The 17,016-nt window shown below is 42.5% G+C and overlaps 1 protein-coding gene across 2 annotated transcripts in view; it reads left to right on the top strand.

Annotated features, from left to right (window-relative positions):
* Positions 1 to 4,999, top strand: part of st3gal3a (ST3 beta-galactoside alpha-2,3-sialyltransferase 3a) — a 28,301-nt gene extending 23,302 nt beyond the window's left edge. For both annotated transcript variants that reach the window (XM_068707800.1, XM_068707799.1), the window contains exon 11: positions 1,696 to 4,999. In XM_068707800.1, the coding sequence (XP_068563901.1) occupies positions 1,696 to 1,800 (105 nt within the window). In that variant the 3' untranslated portion in view covers positions 1,801 to 4,999. The remainder of the gene's footprint in view (positions 1 to 1,695) is intronic.
* Positions 5,000 to 17,016: the final 12,017 nt, after the last annotated feature.

Genomic DNA, 17,016 nt, shown 5'->3' with positions numbered 1-17,016 from the left:
TGGGTCTGTTTGACTCTAAATAGACCATCATTTACTAAATGAACATCATGCTGTATTGAAGAAGACTTGAATTAGAGATTGAGACCATAAACTCATGTTTACAATGTTTACTGAGGGAATAAATCAAGAGAGAAGTTTTCAAATTTTCTCATAGACTTCTATACAACCAGAGGAGTCGCCCCCTGATGGTCAGTAGAGAGAATGCACGTTTAAGTCACTTCCCCATCGACTTCACTGAGGTCACATTAGCTTCAAACTGAAGCCCGCCACCTGTCGCTGTGTGACGTGCTACGAAGCTGGTCTCTGTCTTTTTTCACAAAGCGTCACCCAACCAAATGGTTTTTTTTCACCCTGTTCCGTTTCCTGTGAAAAAAAGGCTGTTCGCCTGTTCCCACCGCTAATATTTAACAATATAAATACGTCAACGAGCGCTAGAGCAACACTGGCCACACTTGGCCGTTTTGTTGCTTTTGTCGAACAAATAAAATATGCAGTATCGTCATACTTAAAATTTCCTAGTGTGCGTAATATAAGTTTATATATGTTTTTGACGCATTAGTAGCCTAAATTTGTGAAGGACTCAGTCTGACTTTTCGAACTCTGTGGTGAATTTACAGTTTAGCTGGATGATTCATCCCCTCCATCCACAGGCATGTGACCCTCTGTTTCCTCCACATTTTTACTCTTAATGGACTTGATACTCCCACACAATATCACAACCCCCAAATTTGTTAGCATTCTGACCAACCTGTCGACCAACATCTTATTTGTTAGTTTTGGAAAGGTTTACGCTGCACTGGAACAGTTTACGATCTAAAATGCCTCTCAGGAGGGATTTACCCAGCATGCAGCGTAGTGGCCTGGGATTGTGTATGAAATCTCAAGTGCAGCAACGTCGCTGGGTGCCGGTTTTTGAGAGCGGCAGAGTCACGGCACACTACATACAGCGTCTAAGCTGACGCTCGCTCCACTTCACCGTCTCACAGTTTCCAGCCTGCTCATAAATCACTCTTAGCCCAGGTTACTGAGACAGACATGCAATCCCCTTCATCCTATTTTTCTCCGACTGCCACGGACTTCTGTTTCAGCTCGGAGAGGCACAGAGCCGCTCGGCCCCCGACCCCTGGCATCTATAATTGAGACAGGAGAGAAGTTTGCTCGCTTGTACGGCCCTCCATTAGCCCACATGGACCGATCCAACCAAGACACCAACGCCACGATGTTTCGGATCTATTTTTAATCCGAGGGCTGGTGAATTCAATGAGTCCCCAGAAAAGAAGTAAACACTGATAACACAGGTAGCTCGGTGGTTGTTGAGTAGTTGACAGTGTGGCCATTTCAACTTTTGGACACATTTTATTGTTTCAAGCTCTTACCTACCAAACGTCGGTCGATGCACTTTGGCATCTCTGACTCACGTCTCAATTTCTGCCCACGTAAAAACTCTTCATATCAATAGTTATGTTATCTTGGGCTGCAACTAACGATTATTTTAATTATCGATTCATCTGCTGATCATTTTCTCAATTAATTGATTAATTATTTAGTATACAAAATGTCAAAAAACGGGATGAACAGAGTCCGAGGTCAGGTCACTTTGAAATGTTGAAAGCATAATTTGAGTGTAGTGTGCTGTCTGCAATAATTCCCAACCACCTCCCGTCCCGTCCTTGTGTGTCTCTGTCCCCTCTGCAGTCGTGGACTCACAACATATCTAGAGAAAAGGAGTTCCTGCTGAAGCTGGTGAAGGCTGGAGTCATCCAGGACTTGACCAACGGGATCTGCGGTGCAGGATGCTGATGGTCGCTGCTCAGCATCATGATGGATGGATGGATGGATGCACTGTGTTCACCTTCCACCTGCTCCAGCACCTGAGGAGGGAAACTCGAGGCTCTGTAGGCCGTGCTCCCAGCAGAGACCAGCAGCTGTCACACACTGCTGCGGTCATTGCAGAGAGACTGTGTGTCTGTATGAGGCTCATTGACCACAACACACCACCCAGTGTTGGATATTGACATATTGCAAGCAATTGGCCTCTGTATTTAGCTCGTCCTAGTTGCAGGTCAGTGTATATTTACATGGATTTTGGTGCCCTGGCTCAAAGGGGTACGTGCTCAGTGATGGGGATCAAACCAGGAAATGGACCAGGCTGCCCTCCTACTAGAACTACTGCAGGCTCTGGAGGGGAGGAGAGGATGAAGATGTTGGCTTTACGTATTGAGCCTGTGCCAAGAATACCTCTACAAGTGTCCTTCTGCTCACACATCTGAATGTACTCTGCATCAAACGTATAGTCTCTTTTTTCATGTCTTCCAGTTTCTGCGTGACTCAGCCGTCCTGGACCAGACGTCCGTGGGTAGACCCACTCTATATCAGAGCAACATGGCAATCAACAGATCTCGTTTAGTTGAGTCGGTTAGAGTCCGTATGAAGCTAGAAGGCTGGAGAACGCAAGCTAATCAAGAGCTGCCTCAGCATGAACATGGTTTATGTTTATTTGCGCAATTTAAAAATTCACAAACATAACATAGGTAACCTATAATATAGCCTCCTCCTAAATAACGACACTCAAGTGCACAGTCCACTGACTACTACACAGACGCAAAATACTCACACCATCTTTGTTCTTCACGAAGCAGCATGATACTACGATCTTACCCCCCCCGATGTGCACTAGATGTGGCTGAGTCGCATTTAGCTTCCAATGTGGCCCCGCAGCAGGCTGCGTCTCAGAAGCCAAATATTCCCTTGGGAATGTACATATTTATTGCCAATTCACTTAACGAATGTTTATGATATGATGCATGTCATTCGCCCCTGACTTTGTCTTAACATACACTGTCGCTCAAAAGTGGGGAATCAGCTGTTCAATAATGAATAGTAAAACAGAGAAGTACGGTATAATTCAGACACTAAATGTATCATTTACATTTGAAGTAGTTTTGGCCCCAAAAGATGAAGAATGAAGATTGGGCTCTTAATATTGAATTTGTCTGTTTTTTCGGGGGTCTTGTTCTGTCCTCTCAGCCATCTGACTGTACCTCATCAAGCTTTTTGTGGAAGGAGATTCCAAACTTTTGAACCGTTGTGTGCAAACAGTAAAACTAGTTTTCCTTGTTTGTTTCTGTCACCAATCATAAATGATCTGCAAACATTTACTTTTATCGTCTGTAAAACACAAACAATATTGAAATGTGTTTAAAAGTAAAAAAAAAAATTGAAATGAATAACCTGCATCTTGGGTCATACTCTTGAGTGTCACTGTTGTGTAGGCCAGACATGTTTTGAATTCTAGAGTACATGTTCTGGGTCACAGTATTTGACAGGCATATCTTTGGATTGAATCATTTTTCTTCCCAACTCATCAGCTCATGTTCACCTCGTTCCATCCAAAGAGGATGTTGTTATAATAGTGAGAATGTCGAGTGACTCACAACTGTTTCTATCTTCCCGTCAGCCACTCAAAATGATTTGCTTGCATGACTGATATGTGAATCATATCAAAAACCTGTTTATCACACAGGGATCTAGTTAGCTTGATTTGATTGTTGCTGATTTGACACATCTGGATTTTCCAATTCTCCAACCCTGGCATTAAATTCATCTTCAGTTGTTGCCACAGCAACGAGTCTTTCAGCTCAAGCTGTATTGCGACAAGGTCAAAGTGAACCCCAAATGACTGTTATCATTGTGGTCATCAATAGAAACACATCTGTACAATTCAGATTTGATATGAAATCCTTAGCATTTATGTAGCGCTTTTCTAGTCTTTGTGACCCCTCACATCTCTTTACACTGTGCTTCGCACTGGTTCCAGTCCTACCTCTCTGTCAGACATCAATTCATCTCAATCAACAACTGCGGATCGACCAAAGTTTCGGTCACCCATGGTGTCCCCCAGGGCTTAGTGCTCATCCCCTTCTTTTCATCCTCTACATTCTACCTTAAGGAGAGATCTTTCGCCAGTTTCACTGTTATGCTGATGACACTCAACTTTACCTGTCCCTGTAGACCATCACTGCTGCCCCATGTCAACCACTTCACCAAAACAGCCTTCTTCCACCCCCGTAACATTCCCAACATATCAGTCACATCGGCCCAGTCCTCCATGACCTCCACTGGCACCAGATTAACACAGGATAAACTTCAAGAACCTTCTCACCACCAGCAAGGCCCTCAACAATGTGGCTCCCCCTTATACCTCTCTGACCTCTTCCATCAGCACGATGCCTCAGGTCCGTCGATTTCAACCTCTGCATCTCTCTAGGACCAGGCGTCAAACCTGGGGTGACGGGGTGTTTTTTAGTTGTCGCCTCCCCTCTGTGGAAACTCATTACCAAATCACATCACACATTGTCGACAATCAAAGAGGCTCTCAAAACCCACCTCTCAAACCCCCCCCACCATTTAATTTTAAACTTTGCTTAATTTATTCATTTTTTATTTTACAGTATGTAAAGTGTCTTTAAAGACTTTGAAAAGCGCTATATAAACCTGACATATTATTATTATTACTACACAAGGCAGCATGGGATCCTACCATCCAAAAATGGCTTTAATTGCACGGAATGACGTTTTTGCGTTGATGTGACTTGAGAGCGTCGGGCAGGGTTGTTCTGATGCTGGCTTCAAACTCACTGTGATCTCACTCTCTTCTAATCATTGCCCAGAATAACAGCAGAGCACCAAAACGTTCCCCACACTCGGCACTGCCCAGGGCTGCTATCTCAGGCCCCCAGCCATCATAATCAGTGTTACTATCAAAGACGTGAGTTGAGCTTTATGAATCTATCACTTTATTTACTAAGATCAATTGTATTGTGAAATCAGTTTGTGTTGCTTTATACACTCAATTATACAAGTTTGTGCTCACCTCGCTGTAGGTGTTTGTGGACTTGATGCTGGTCAGATGCTCAAGCCAAAGTATTCATATATTTATTGTAGGCTGTGCAAAAGAACGTGTTAAAGAATAAAGATATAAGTGATGCTGTATTTTTAACATGTCTGTCGTTTTTTTTTTTTAACAAGTGGCATTGCAGCATGAGAATTGTTCAAAGTGTGAAACCAGAGACATTAGAAAGAAATCATTTTAAATGTACTTTATCAATTAATCAACATAGAAGTGTACGCTGACAGGAACAGCACAGCAGATAGTCTTCAAATACCAACAGGCAGTCATGTGATACAAGAGCCACAGCCCAGCTGAAGTTGTTTTCTGATTTGATTCTTGATGTGGCAAATATGAGTCTCTGCACTTGTTAAAATTCATAATTTTTTTTCACAACTTCAGTCTGTCGGCATTGTTCGTCATTTCTGTCGGTCAGTTGTGACCTTGTGTGTCTCGGACCTTGACGTTATATTTTCTATCATTTATCTTAGTTGTTGAGCTTTATTACCGGACAAGGAGCAGGAGCAGACAGACCATCAAACAGGTTGAAGACAAGCCAACAGTTCTTGCAGATTATATGAAACTCTTTTTTTACTGGAGGTCAAACTGAGAATGAGCACACCTGGAATGTTGCTAATAATTCGTCATTGTCCACTACAAAACTTCAGAAAGTACTGTAGGTCAGAGTTTAGGCAGGAAGTGGATGATTAAACTGTGAGGGATGTTTACAGCCTACATTTGGGTCATAGTTTTTACAATTTGCCTTCTTTTTAGTAAGTAATAGTCTTAAATAGTAAGCACTGTTGACCTGCCTGACTTGTTTTTATGACTATTTCTGCGTTTCCTTTAATCCTGCATGACCTTAACGAATGAAGGTCTCCATCGTCACTGGTTCTGCTTTGGTTTTCCTCCCACTGAGCATAAACATCATTTCCATACTCCATACTATACAAGCACTATAAGCATAGTATAAGTGGGGGCTCAGAGCTATTTAGCATGTATTGCTATCAAACTGGTACCATTTGCTAAGCCCCTCCCCCTGCTACTACTCCGTATAGCTGTCAGAGCTAGCGTGGAGCCCGCACTGTCACTAAGCACAGTCACTGAAGAAGTATTATCTAATTTCTGGAGAAAAATATGCAAAAATGCTTCCCTGGTCCTTGCCTCTCTATTCTTTCCTTGTGTTTCTGTTCCCTGCCCTCTTGTCTCCTGTGCTCTCCCTGTGTGGGCGTGGCTTCTCCTTCTTCTGAGCTCTGGCAGCTGGCACACCTGAGTCTCATCACCTAATCAACTGCTGCAGTATATCAACCCGGGCTTTTCTTCCAATCTGCTTTCAGAGTCTGTGGGCTGTGTTCTGGGTTTTACACAGAGGCAGGCAGGCAGGCTGAACAGACAAGGATTTCAGAGAGGAGCAGACAGAAGGGACAATATATGTGTGAAGGATATATATATTTAGGATTTCAAACTGATTCAGCGGTGAAAACAGGTTAAAAATATAAAGATAGAAGCTACAAATCACAGTAAAAGTAAACCATCACCTGGAGATGGAGACAGAAGACAATGAAATTAAGGAACAACACTGTTCCTGTAATGCCGGGTAGGTCTTTATTTACTGCTACAGTCATTAATAAGCAAAAGCAGCATGTTTATACATTTCCTCAAGTATTTTATATCGTAGAAAAAGTTAACGTATGCTTGTGTTAATCACAGACCTTATTTCAGACATCTTACCAAAAAAAACATTCAAAAGACCCATTGACTTTGAGACAACGGAACCAGAGGTGCTAAAATGCTGGCTCACTTCTGTGTTTTAGGACTCATTCCTGCAGCCCTCTATATCAATGGGTCTGACAAGCAAGAGAAGCCCTCTAATGGCTGGCGGAGGGACTTTCACCCAGGAAACCGCTGTTTGAGTGCCGTGTGAAATCAAAGGCATACATTGCCTTTTCGCTTGTTAGGTAACGTTACACTTGTAAGAAAGTCTGCTAAGGGCGGTTGCTTTTATTTACGCTAGTTACATTGTTAAAGCTGTCACGTTACATTGTAACGTTGTTACATTACGTTGATGCGCTATGTTGTTAACGTTGAGTTGTTACGTTACATTGTTACGTTGTTACGTTATGTTGATGCATTATGTTGTTACATTACGTTAATACGTTATGCTGTTACATTACGTTAATGCGTTATGATGTTACGTTAAGTTGTGAAGTTAAGTTATGTTACATTGATATGTTATGTTGTTACGTTGCTACATTGTTACATTGTTACGTTGCGTTGATGCGTTATGCGTTATGTTCTTATGTTAAGTTGTTACGTTACGTTGTTACATTGTTGCATAATTATTTCAACAGAAACCATGAAAACAATGGTTTCACAGCATTGACCATGTGGCATGTGTTTCTGCAAGCGTGATATGATGCTTAAAAAAAAAAGTGACATTCAACGTATCCCATAGTTTGCTGATACGTACAATGCCACATTTTTTTTTTTCAGGTGACTGGGTTGGATTTCTGGACTCAACAATAGACCAAATGGCTTGTAAGATGAGGATGTTTGTGCAGTGTTGACGCCTACAGTTGGACTAAAGTGCAGGCGCTGCAGTTAGCCTGCGTTGTCCTGTTGTTCAAACTGTCACTGATCATCTGAGCTCCAGTCACAGTATCCAGGTGCTGTTTTATAAGCAGTAGTCAGATGTTTATGAGTGAATGGAGGTAAACATGAAGGCTCCGGTGAGTCACTGTGTGTTGAGTCAAGTAAAGGCAGAGTCATCTGTGTTACACTTTTAATGACCACTTAGTGAAGACAAACAAGCTAAGTGAAACCACTTGTCGTCATATTAGTCTTTCTCATCACAGAGCCCCCATTGATGTGATAGATGAATACTATGTACTGCAAAAGCCTCTAATGTTCTCAAAGAAACATCTCATAATCTAATAATTACACAAAACTATGTAAAACAAATAATTAATCCCACATCTTTTCTGGAAAAGATACAACATTCAACTGTTCCAATGAGCGCTGGCTTTTTATTCTAGTCTTTTTAGCCCAGTCCTCCCACAATCTGTTAATGGTGATTCAGTTAACCCTGTTAGTCATCACATATTTAACTTTAGACAAATTTCTGTCTTGGAGGTACAACATTCTCTAAAGCTTTTGAGTTCAAGTAAATCAGAAGATTTAATCCTTGTTCCTTAGTTTCAAATAAAATTAAAATAAGAATAATACCATTAATAGGCCAGTATTTCCCACCATGCTGCAGCTTTCATCATTGGTCTGTCTGCTGCCAGATGGATTTTTGTGAAAATTTTAACGGGCAAAACCGGGGATATTTACTAAGCCCATCACACATTTCCATCAAGGTGCAACATTCTGCAATTCTTTAGTTTAGGAAATTGTTTACCAAGACTAAAATATAAATGAGCTATACAGTATGTAGGGAAATCTTTTTCTAATAGCCTAACATTATCAGTTCAATGAAAAGATCAGTGATTGGAAGTTATGAAAAATGTATTCTCACAAAAATAATCAATTTAATTTAGATCTCTGAATTCCTTAGCACAGGGTTCGGTTCACAAATAGCAACAGCAAGAGGTAAAGGGAATGAAAAAACACCCCCTTCAGGACCGCAACAGGACACCCTGGGGACTGCTTGTCTTAACCGTTGGTTTTAATAGTCACAGTTTGGATGTTCCACACTCTTTTATGCAGATGACACTGTGCTATACAGACTACAATATTTAAAGATTTTAAGATTGAATATATGTCCTTAAAAATTGTAAGAAAAGAAATATGATCTTCCACCTGTCACCATCTATAGGATCTTTCGACAGACTCAGACAGTTAGAGACTAGCTGGTGAACATAGTGTAGCATTTAGCAGCTAAAGAGACAGATTTTTGAATCAGGAGTTGGTGGAGACCAAACTGATGTATTAGTATGATCATTATTGAATTTTATGGTTTCATCATGATGCAATACTAAGCATTAGGATGGTGACACATTTTAGCCACGCAGGCAGAGAATTTCGGTCCACCACTTTGGTCCAGACTGAAATATCTTAATAACCATTGGATGGGTTGCCATAATGATTCATGGTCCTCAGTAGATGACACCTGCTGACTTTGACAATCCTCTGACATTTCATCCAGCGCCACCAGCAGGTTGATTGTTTTGGTTCATTTACAAATATGTTCATCCAACACGTTTTCATCCCAACTTGGTCAGGACCCTTGGTGTCACTTTCTCAAGTTAATGTCTAACTGACTCTCTATGGTCGCGTGTTGTTCATGTTGTTAATTCTCACAAAAACACTAGGCAACAAAACCACTTTGATAGGTTTGCAAAAACATCATGGTTGGGCTGAAATAAGTATGCAAACTAAGTAAAAAGTCAACACCATAACGCAAGTATGGAAAACTTGAACTTGAAGATAACTGAACAACACTTTGGGAAACGAACACTGCTCTCCTGAATGAAAACCCTGTGTTTGTTGTATAGCCTCACAGAGCTGCTTTCATGACTGGAGACTTTTCAGGGTGAACCCCAAACATGGAGTCAGTTTCAGATACAAATAACTCCTTTTGTGGTCATCAATAGAAAAATATTATGATTATGAAAATTAGAATTTAGATGGTAACATGTGAAATTAATCAATTTTATACATTTATAATAAATTGATTGCTGAAATTAATCTCTGAAATTTGAATCTACTCAAGCTGCCTTTTTTAAAAATAAAAGCTCAATGTGATTCAAGATAACAATGTTATTCAAACTTCTAAAGCAGGGACGACACAATGTCAGCCCAATAATGGTCGGACCAGAGAGACAGATGTGGAGCGTCAGCAATGAAAAGGAGTGAAGGCCGAGACAGTAGCAGGTTTTATCCCATGTCGTGTGACGCAGCATCTGGGACTCCTCTCTACACCCTGAGAAGAAGAAACACTCAAGAGTTTGACAACCTGTACAACATGTTAGTGACATTGACCAATAGGAGCACAGATGTGCACATGGGGAGATAGAGAGAAAGGATGTTGTTGATGCTGGACCCCTCACCATCAACTCTGCTAGCTGTGCCAATAAGCACAGCTAGCAGAGCCTCTTGCATGGCTGTACCCTCTTGTTGGGGGATAAACTGTATGTGTGTGTTGTATCAACATTATTACTTCGACCCATGTGTTGGCTCTGCACATACAAAATCTAATCCAGCATGACCTTAAGCTAACTCTGCCTAGTGGGAGGAGGCTGATTATTAAGATAATCTTAAAAATACTCTACAGTGATTTCCAGCTTTGAGGGTAATCGGTGACTAATAGCAGAGGAATGTTAGCAGAGGGGGGACATGGGTAGTGAGACTAAGGGAGGTCCCTCTGTACATTGTTTGTGATTTAAAAATTGGAGAAAAGCTGACTTACATCTACAAATTTCCACAACTCTTTATTTTCATCATATATGTGTTTTGCATGGTATTTTAGGACAACCCTGTGACAACCAGCATGTGAACTTGATCCAACATGCAGCCTAAATGATTGAGCTGCTCTTGCCACGGGCAATATGAGCCTTCATACAGTAGCTCTGCAGTATTTATCTGGCTGCAGTGCTACACGGTTAGTGAATGTACAGTGACGGGGAGGAAACCGTACTGTATGAGTGAGGACTGATCAGTGCAAAGTTGGTTGGTAGGTGAAATTGAAAAAAGGAGTCGGGGTTCATTTTTGTGTGAGTGAGACTTGAGCTAACCAGAGAGGTACTTGGTCCTCTCAGCTAGGGTTTTATGTCTCCAGGTTTTTATCTCCTTATGGTTCTATGTCCCCAGATCCTTGTACATCTCCGACCCCTGGTGAGCTCATCTCTGGACCCACTTCAGTTCGTCTACCAATCTGGCATTGGGGTGGATGACACTGTCACCTACCTGCTACACAGATGCCTTTCTCACCTGGAAAAGGCTGGAAGCACTGTGAGAGTCATGTCTTTGGATTTCTCCAGTGCCTTCAACACCATCCAGCCTTTGCTTCTGAGGGGCAAGCTGGAGCAGACCGGAATGGACCACCATCTCACCGCATGGATGTTGGACTACCTCACCAACCGTCCACAGTATGTGCAGATACGGGAGTGCAAGTCCGACCCGGTGTCCTGCAGCACGGGGGCCCCACAAGGAACCGTTCTAGCTCCATTCCTCTTCACCATCTACACCTCAGACTTCAAATACAACTCTGCAAACTGCCACCTGCAAAAGTTCTCTGATGACTCTGCAATCGTCGTCCTCATTTCCGCCGGTGATGACAGGGAATACAGGGAACTGAACCAGGACTTTATAGGATGGGGCCAGAGGAACCGCCTCCAGATCAACTCTGGTAAAACCAAAGAGCTGGTGGTGGACTTCCGCCGGTTTAACACTCTCCTCCGGTACCAGTGAACATCCAGGGAATGGACATTGAGATTGTGAGATCTTATAAGTACTTGGGTGTTTACTTGAACAATAAACTGTACCACACATATGCACTTTACAGAAAGGGTCAGGGCAGACTCTATCTGCTGAGGAGACTGAGGTCTTTTGGAGTGCAGGGAGCACTCCTGGGGACCTTCTTTGACTCTGTGGTGGCATCAGCCATCTTTTATGGAGTGGTCTGCTGGGGCAGCAGCATCTCGACAGCAGACGGGAAGAGACTGAACAAACTCATCAAGAAGGCCAGCAGTGTGCTGGGGTATCCACTGGATACAGTGGAGGTGGTGGGAGACAGAAGGATGATGTCTAAGCTATCAACACCTCCCACCACATGCGGGACGCCTTGGCAGCTCTGTGCAGCTCCTTCAGCCACCGACTGATTCACCCCCGGTGTGTGAAGGAGAGGTACCGCAGGTCCTTCCTTCCTGCCGCTGTCAGGAAGGAAGGAGCAGCTGTGCTCCCAGTAGACCACCAAACACAAAAAGATCTGTGCAATATAAATACACTGCAATACAACAATTATTCTGTCTGTATATATCATATTTTTAGTTTTTAATATTTTTCAGTTATTGTAGATTTTTACTTTTAGTTAATATTCCTGACTGTTTATTACTTCTTTACTTATTTATAATACTTGTTTTGATACATTGTTTTTACTATGTCTCTTGTTTGCACTATCCACTATGCTGCTGTATTCCTGTACATTTCCCCACTGTGGGACTAATAAAGGATTATCTCATCTTGTCCCCAGGGTTCTATGTCCCCAGGGTTCTATGTTCTCAGGGTATTATGTTACAAAGGTTTATTGTTCCCAGGGTTTTTATGTTTCCAGGGTTCTATGTCTCCAGGATATTTATGTTTCCGGGAAATCCTGGGGTTTCCTGGGGTTTTATGTCCTGGGGTTTTATGTCCTGGGGTTCTATGTCCTCACGGTTCTATGTCCCCAGGGTTCTATGTTCTCAGGGTATTAAGTTCCCAAGGTTTAATGTTCCCAGGGTTTTTATGTTTCCAGGGTTCTATGTTCCCAGGGTTTTTATGTTTCCAGGGTTCTATGTTCCAAGGGTTCTATGTCTCCAGCTCAATATTCTCTCAAAATAACACAAAGGTGACCTTCAAAAATAGTTTGCATTGCTTTTTTGCTTTAATGTTTGTTTCTTGACTTTAGACAAGAAGTGACTGAATGGACTTTTAAGCTGCATTTGAAATGTTCATCTCCTTTCTTTTTTTTTGTTTTATTAAAAATAGCTCTTACCAATCTTATTCGATGAGGACGCGGGAAACATACCTGCTATCTCTGAGTGAGGTTTTAGGTTTTGCCGAGCCACCTAAAGGCAAGTTCACACTACGTGGCTTTTTAGTTTGCAGTTTGCATTCCACAACTTTCTATCATGTAGTTATGAGTCTTGCAGTCATTGCGGTTGTCACACTACATGACTTTAGATATAATTTAATAAATGGTGTCTCGAGGTGGCAGGGTGTTAAAAGGGTTAAGTTTCTGCCGGTTTTGCTGGTTGTTTTCCTGGATATGCTAAACAACACGTGCAACGTAGCATGAGCACCATACGTCACGGTGCGAGCGATGACACGTTTTATAGGATTTCTATCAGACAACAAACCCAGTCAGGGTTGAAACATGCTAAAAATGTGACAGCATACTAACAGAGTGCGTTGTTACGGCCTTCATCCTGGCTGTATACTGTAGCGCTGCAGTGATAGAAAACACATTTAGATTTAGTGAGATCACAAACAGCTCTGCTATGGACAGAATGAGCAGGTGGCCACTATTAAAAGAGGATCCTTGACCAGGCTGTGTGTTGAGGGGGGGGGGTCACTGGGTGAGTACACACAAACAGAAGCTCCTCACTACTATGTAGGTGGCCTGAATATGACAACATGGGAACGGTGAGGACAACAGAGGGACAGCGTTCACATACCAAGCTGCGATGACCAGCCCGGCTCCAGTTCATCTCACTCAGTCCTCTTTTTCATCTGTGGAACCTGACCCGGGTCCGATCGTCCCAGACCATCATTTAGTTTTAATTAATCCTGGAGCTGGAGGCAGGCTGAGCTCCGTTCTGCAGCAGAGTGTGGCTGCACAGGCTCAGGTTGCATTCCCCTTTACTCCCACTGACAAGTGCATCTCCCCTGTGACAAACCTGTGCTCCACAGCGGTACATGTGGGGGCTCCTGCAGATGGAATCCATGCATCTGTCTTTACCTGTCATAAAAATCATCTCTGAGGGGTGTGTTTTTCTCGCTATTAACTGGAATGTGTTTGAGCAGTTTTCACTCGACATCAGTTCCTAGGTTTCAACTAACTGGGCTGTGGAGTCTGCATGTTTCTCTTGCGTCTCTGTGAGTTTACTTCAGCGGCTCCTGTTTCCCACCCAGTCCAAAGAGATGGCCATTTTGAATTAGGTTCAATCTCAACATCAGGCCCAAACACGTTTGTGCAGTTAAAAAACAGGTTTGCTTCCGAGTCCAGCTCGGAACACTTGTACAAACAAGACTAGCGGAAAAAAAGTTTTTAATAAGAATATGAAAATGCTTTTGCATGCGGCCCATTGTGTCTTGGTGAGAAACACAAAAAGTATCTGTAATGTTTCATGCATCCTACCAAAAGTAATGAAGTGACCGTTCTTTAACTTAATTTTCAGCCCAGTATCGCGGCATGTTGAGAAATAGGGACACACAAATTAAATGCATACATGTGACTAAGCAGCAGTCAGAGCAAATGGCGTAGCATTTCATTTTTTTTAAACCAACAAAGACAGGACTCCACGTGACCAGTGTTTGACATCGCGTTGTGGTTTAATGGTTGTGGGTTTGTTGCCTAAACCTAACATTTGTGACAGTTTTCCAAAACCTAATAATGTGGTTTTCTTGCATTAACCTGATTTTAAGCCCACCATGATGTTGTTCTGAAAGTCATTTTCTTGCCTCAACCTTAATTTAATTTTTAACGTAATGTCAGCCCAAGTGTTGTAATTTTACCTTGTTATTTTCATCAAACTAATCTCACGGGGGGGGGGGGGGGGGGTTGTTGAAAGAACCCATCATCCACCTGGTGCTATACCTTCATGACCATGAAGCCTCTAGCACTGTATCTGTTTTCTACATTTCTATAACTTTGATAGACAAGAGACGCACCGAGAGAGACTTACTGATAAGTGACCCTCTGTCTTGATCTCTCTCTCTCTCACTCACACACACATGTAGTTTAGAGGGGGCAGTTTGCAGATGTGAAGGCAGGTGTTGTCTATATGTTCAAACTCCCAAGTGATAGTATAAATGTCTCTGTATCTATAAAACACCGCCGCCTCATTTTTAAAGAAACACCAACTTTCAAATGTTTTTGGTCAGTTTTTTTTTTTTCTGACAGTGTGTATAGAATCATCTTGCATCGTCCACATCTTTATCCCAGTTGTAGAGGGCTGTTAATTTTTTCACAGTTCAATGCACAAAAGCGTGTCCACACCACACTCAAAAAATGAGGTGATAATAGTTTACTTAAGTTTGCTTGACTGTGTTATTTTTGTAGTGCGAACACACCGCAGACTGAAAACACAGTTAGTATTCAACTAGGTTGCAGTACAAAGTTTGAGTAAAAAAACATGCTTACTAATTTCTGTATGCATCAAACAGTACAAATCAACATCCACCAAACATAAGTTGAATTTGGTGTGAGCCTAACTAGGCCTGGGCCTTTGGGTTACCTTTTACAGATATTGTGATGCTTTGGTACAGGTTCCTCTTTGTGTCTTCTCTGCGTTCACAAACTGGGACCTTTTGGATAAAGACCATACAATGTCACATAACTAAGGCATTATCTCCTCCAGGGGAGGCATGAGAAGATTGTGTGTCTGTTTTTTTGTGTGTGTACATGTGCCTCTGTCTGTCTGTCTGTCTGGTCATGGCTAATCTCAAATACTAGAAACCCCCCTCTTAATATTATTGGAGCCCGTTTATGACTGTATTTTCAAGGTCCTTTCATGGTTTTGGGGTTTCATACTTTTTCAAAAACATATTTTAGTGACTGTGGACCGCTAGGGATTTGGGCAGCAGAGTCCTGTGGTGTGTTTGGCCAACAGCCAACGAGGCTAATACAGCTAACAGCTAATGGAACTAAGCATGGCAACAATGAATTTCTGCATATCCATGCTACGCTAGCTACTGACGGTATACTGAATGTAAACACATGCTGCTTTTGCTTTTTTCATGATTGTAACAGTGAATAAAGACCTACCCGGTTTTACAGGAACAGTGTTGTTCCTTAACTTCATTGTCTTCTGTCTCCATCACCAGGTGATGTGGTGCTTCACTTTTATTCTGTGATATGTAGGCTTTAGCTGCTATCTTTTCTTATCTTGTTTTACCTGTTCTTTCAAACTCATATTGTAGACCATCCTGTCTGCTTCTATCTGAAATAGTTTTTCTTATTTTTCCAAAAATAGATAATATTTCTTCAGGGAGTACAGTTAGTGACAGTGTGGGCACCATGATAGCTCTGACAGCTTAAAGGAGCAGCAGCGAGCTTGGGGCTACGCCAAGGGTCAATTGTGGTTTGTATTCATTCTATTAGAACTGTATGACAAATGGCAACAAGAATGCAAGGAGACCATCCTAATGAGAAGAAGATGGAGATGGATAGGACATCTGTTGAGAAAAGACCCTGCTGATATTACAAGAACAGCCTTACATTGGACACCAGAAGGGAAAAGAAAAAGAGGCCGACCAAGAAACACATGGAGAAGAACTGTGGAGAAGGACATGAAGAGCCTAAACCACTCATGGGACACCATCCAGCGACTCGCCCAGGACAGACGGGAGTGGAAGACTTTTGTTGCTGCCCTACATGCCAAGAGGCATTAAAGGACTGAAGAATTCATTCTATTGTATATTTCAGCAGTGGTCCATGCAGCCTTACACCTGATTGTCCTGGTGGATAGAGACGCAGTAGTAAAATGGTGGTTACTGTTGTTGTACGTATTGTAATGGCCAATTGCAATGTGACGCCACATTGCTTGACCAAATACTCAGTACTGATAACCCCTGAATTTACCTGGATTTATTATCACCTATCACCATTTACTGTCGCACTGAGTAGCGCCCAAATTTCCCCAAGGTGAAGAATAATGGAAAACAAAAGCAGAACCTGGGACAATGGCATGTTTCATTGTGTTTTATAAAGTCCCTGCTGGGGAAAAAGGACTTCAAGATATCATAAAAGTTGTGTGAAGACTGGACTCAAGTACCACAGTCCAATCGTTTAAACGTATGTGTGTTTGAGTCCAACATCCTCCAACTGAGACCCAGGAATGCAAGCCTGGGCAGATGTCCTGACCTGCATGCTGCCACCAGCAGGACACTGTTAGGACCATGCGTGACCACCCAGGATAACTGTGACCTCGTGTCACCCCCTGCGCTCTGGCTGGACCCCATGGAGGCCGATTGGAATCGGTGACAAAAGGGTTGGCTCGAAGAAAGCGACATTAAGGTATCAGGTCCTTCAGAGCTATTGTGAGACTCCTTGATAGCAGGAGCAGTGATGTGTCGCTGTCAGACAGAGAGAGTCCCATTGAGATCCTGGGAGGTAGAGCACGAGCAGTGGTGGGCCCTGACCTCAGGGTGTGTGCTGATTGCAGGGTAACGTTCAGCTTGTGGTGATGATCAGGGGTTGTCTTGTC

Source organism: Cebidichthys violaceus, unplaced genomic scaffold (genome assembly GCF_023349555.1).
Source record: "Cebidichthys violaceus isolate CVI_PGR_0920_01 unplaced genomic scaffold, fCebVio1.0.p SCAF_13, whole genome shotgun sequence".
In the NCBI taxonomy this organism is placed as follows: domain Eukaryota; kingdom Metazoa; phylum Chordata; class Actinopteri; order Perciformes; family Stichaeidae; genus Cebidichthys; species Cebidichthys violaceus.
Note: the sequence above shows the minus strand (reverse complement) of the source record. Positions and strands in the feature narration are given on the sequence as shown.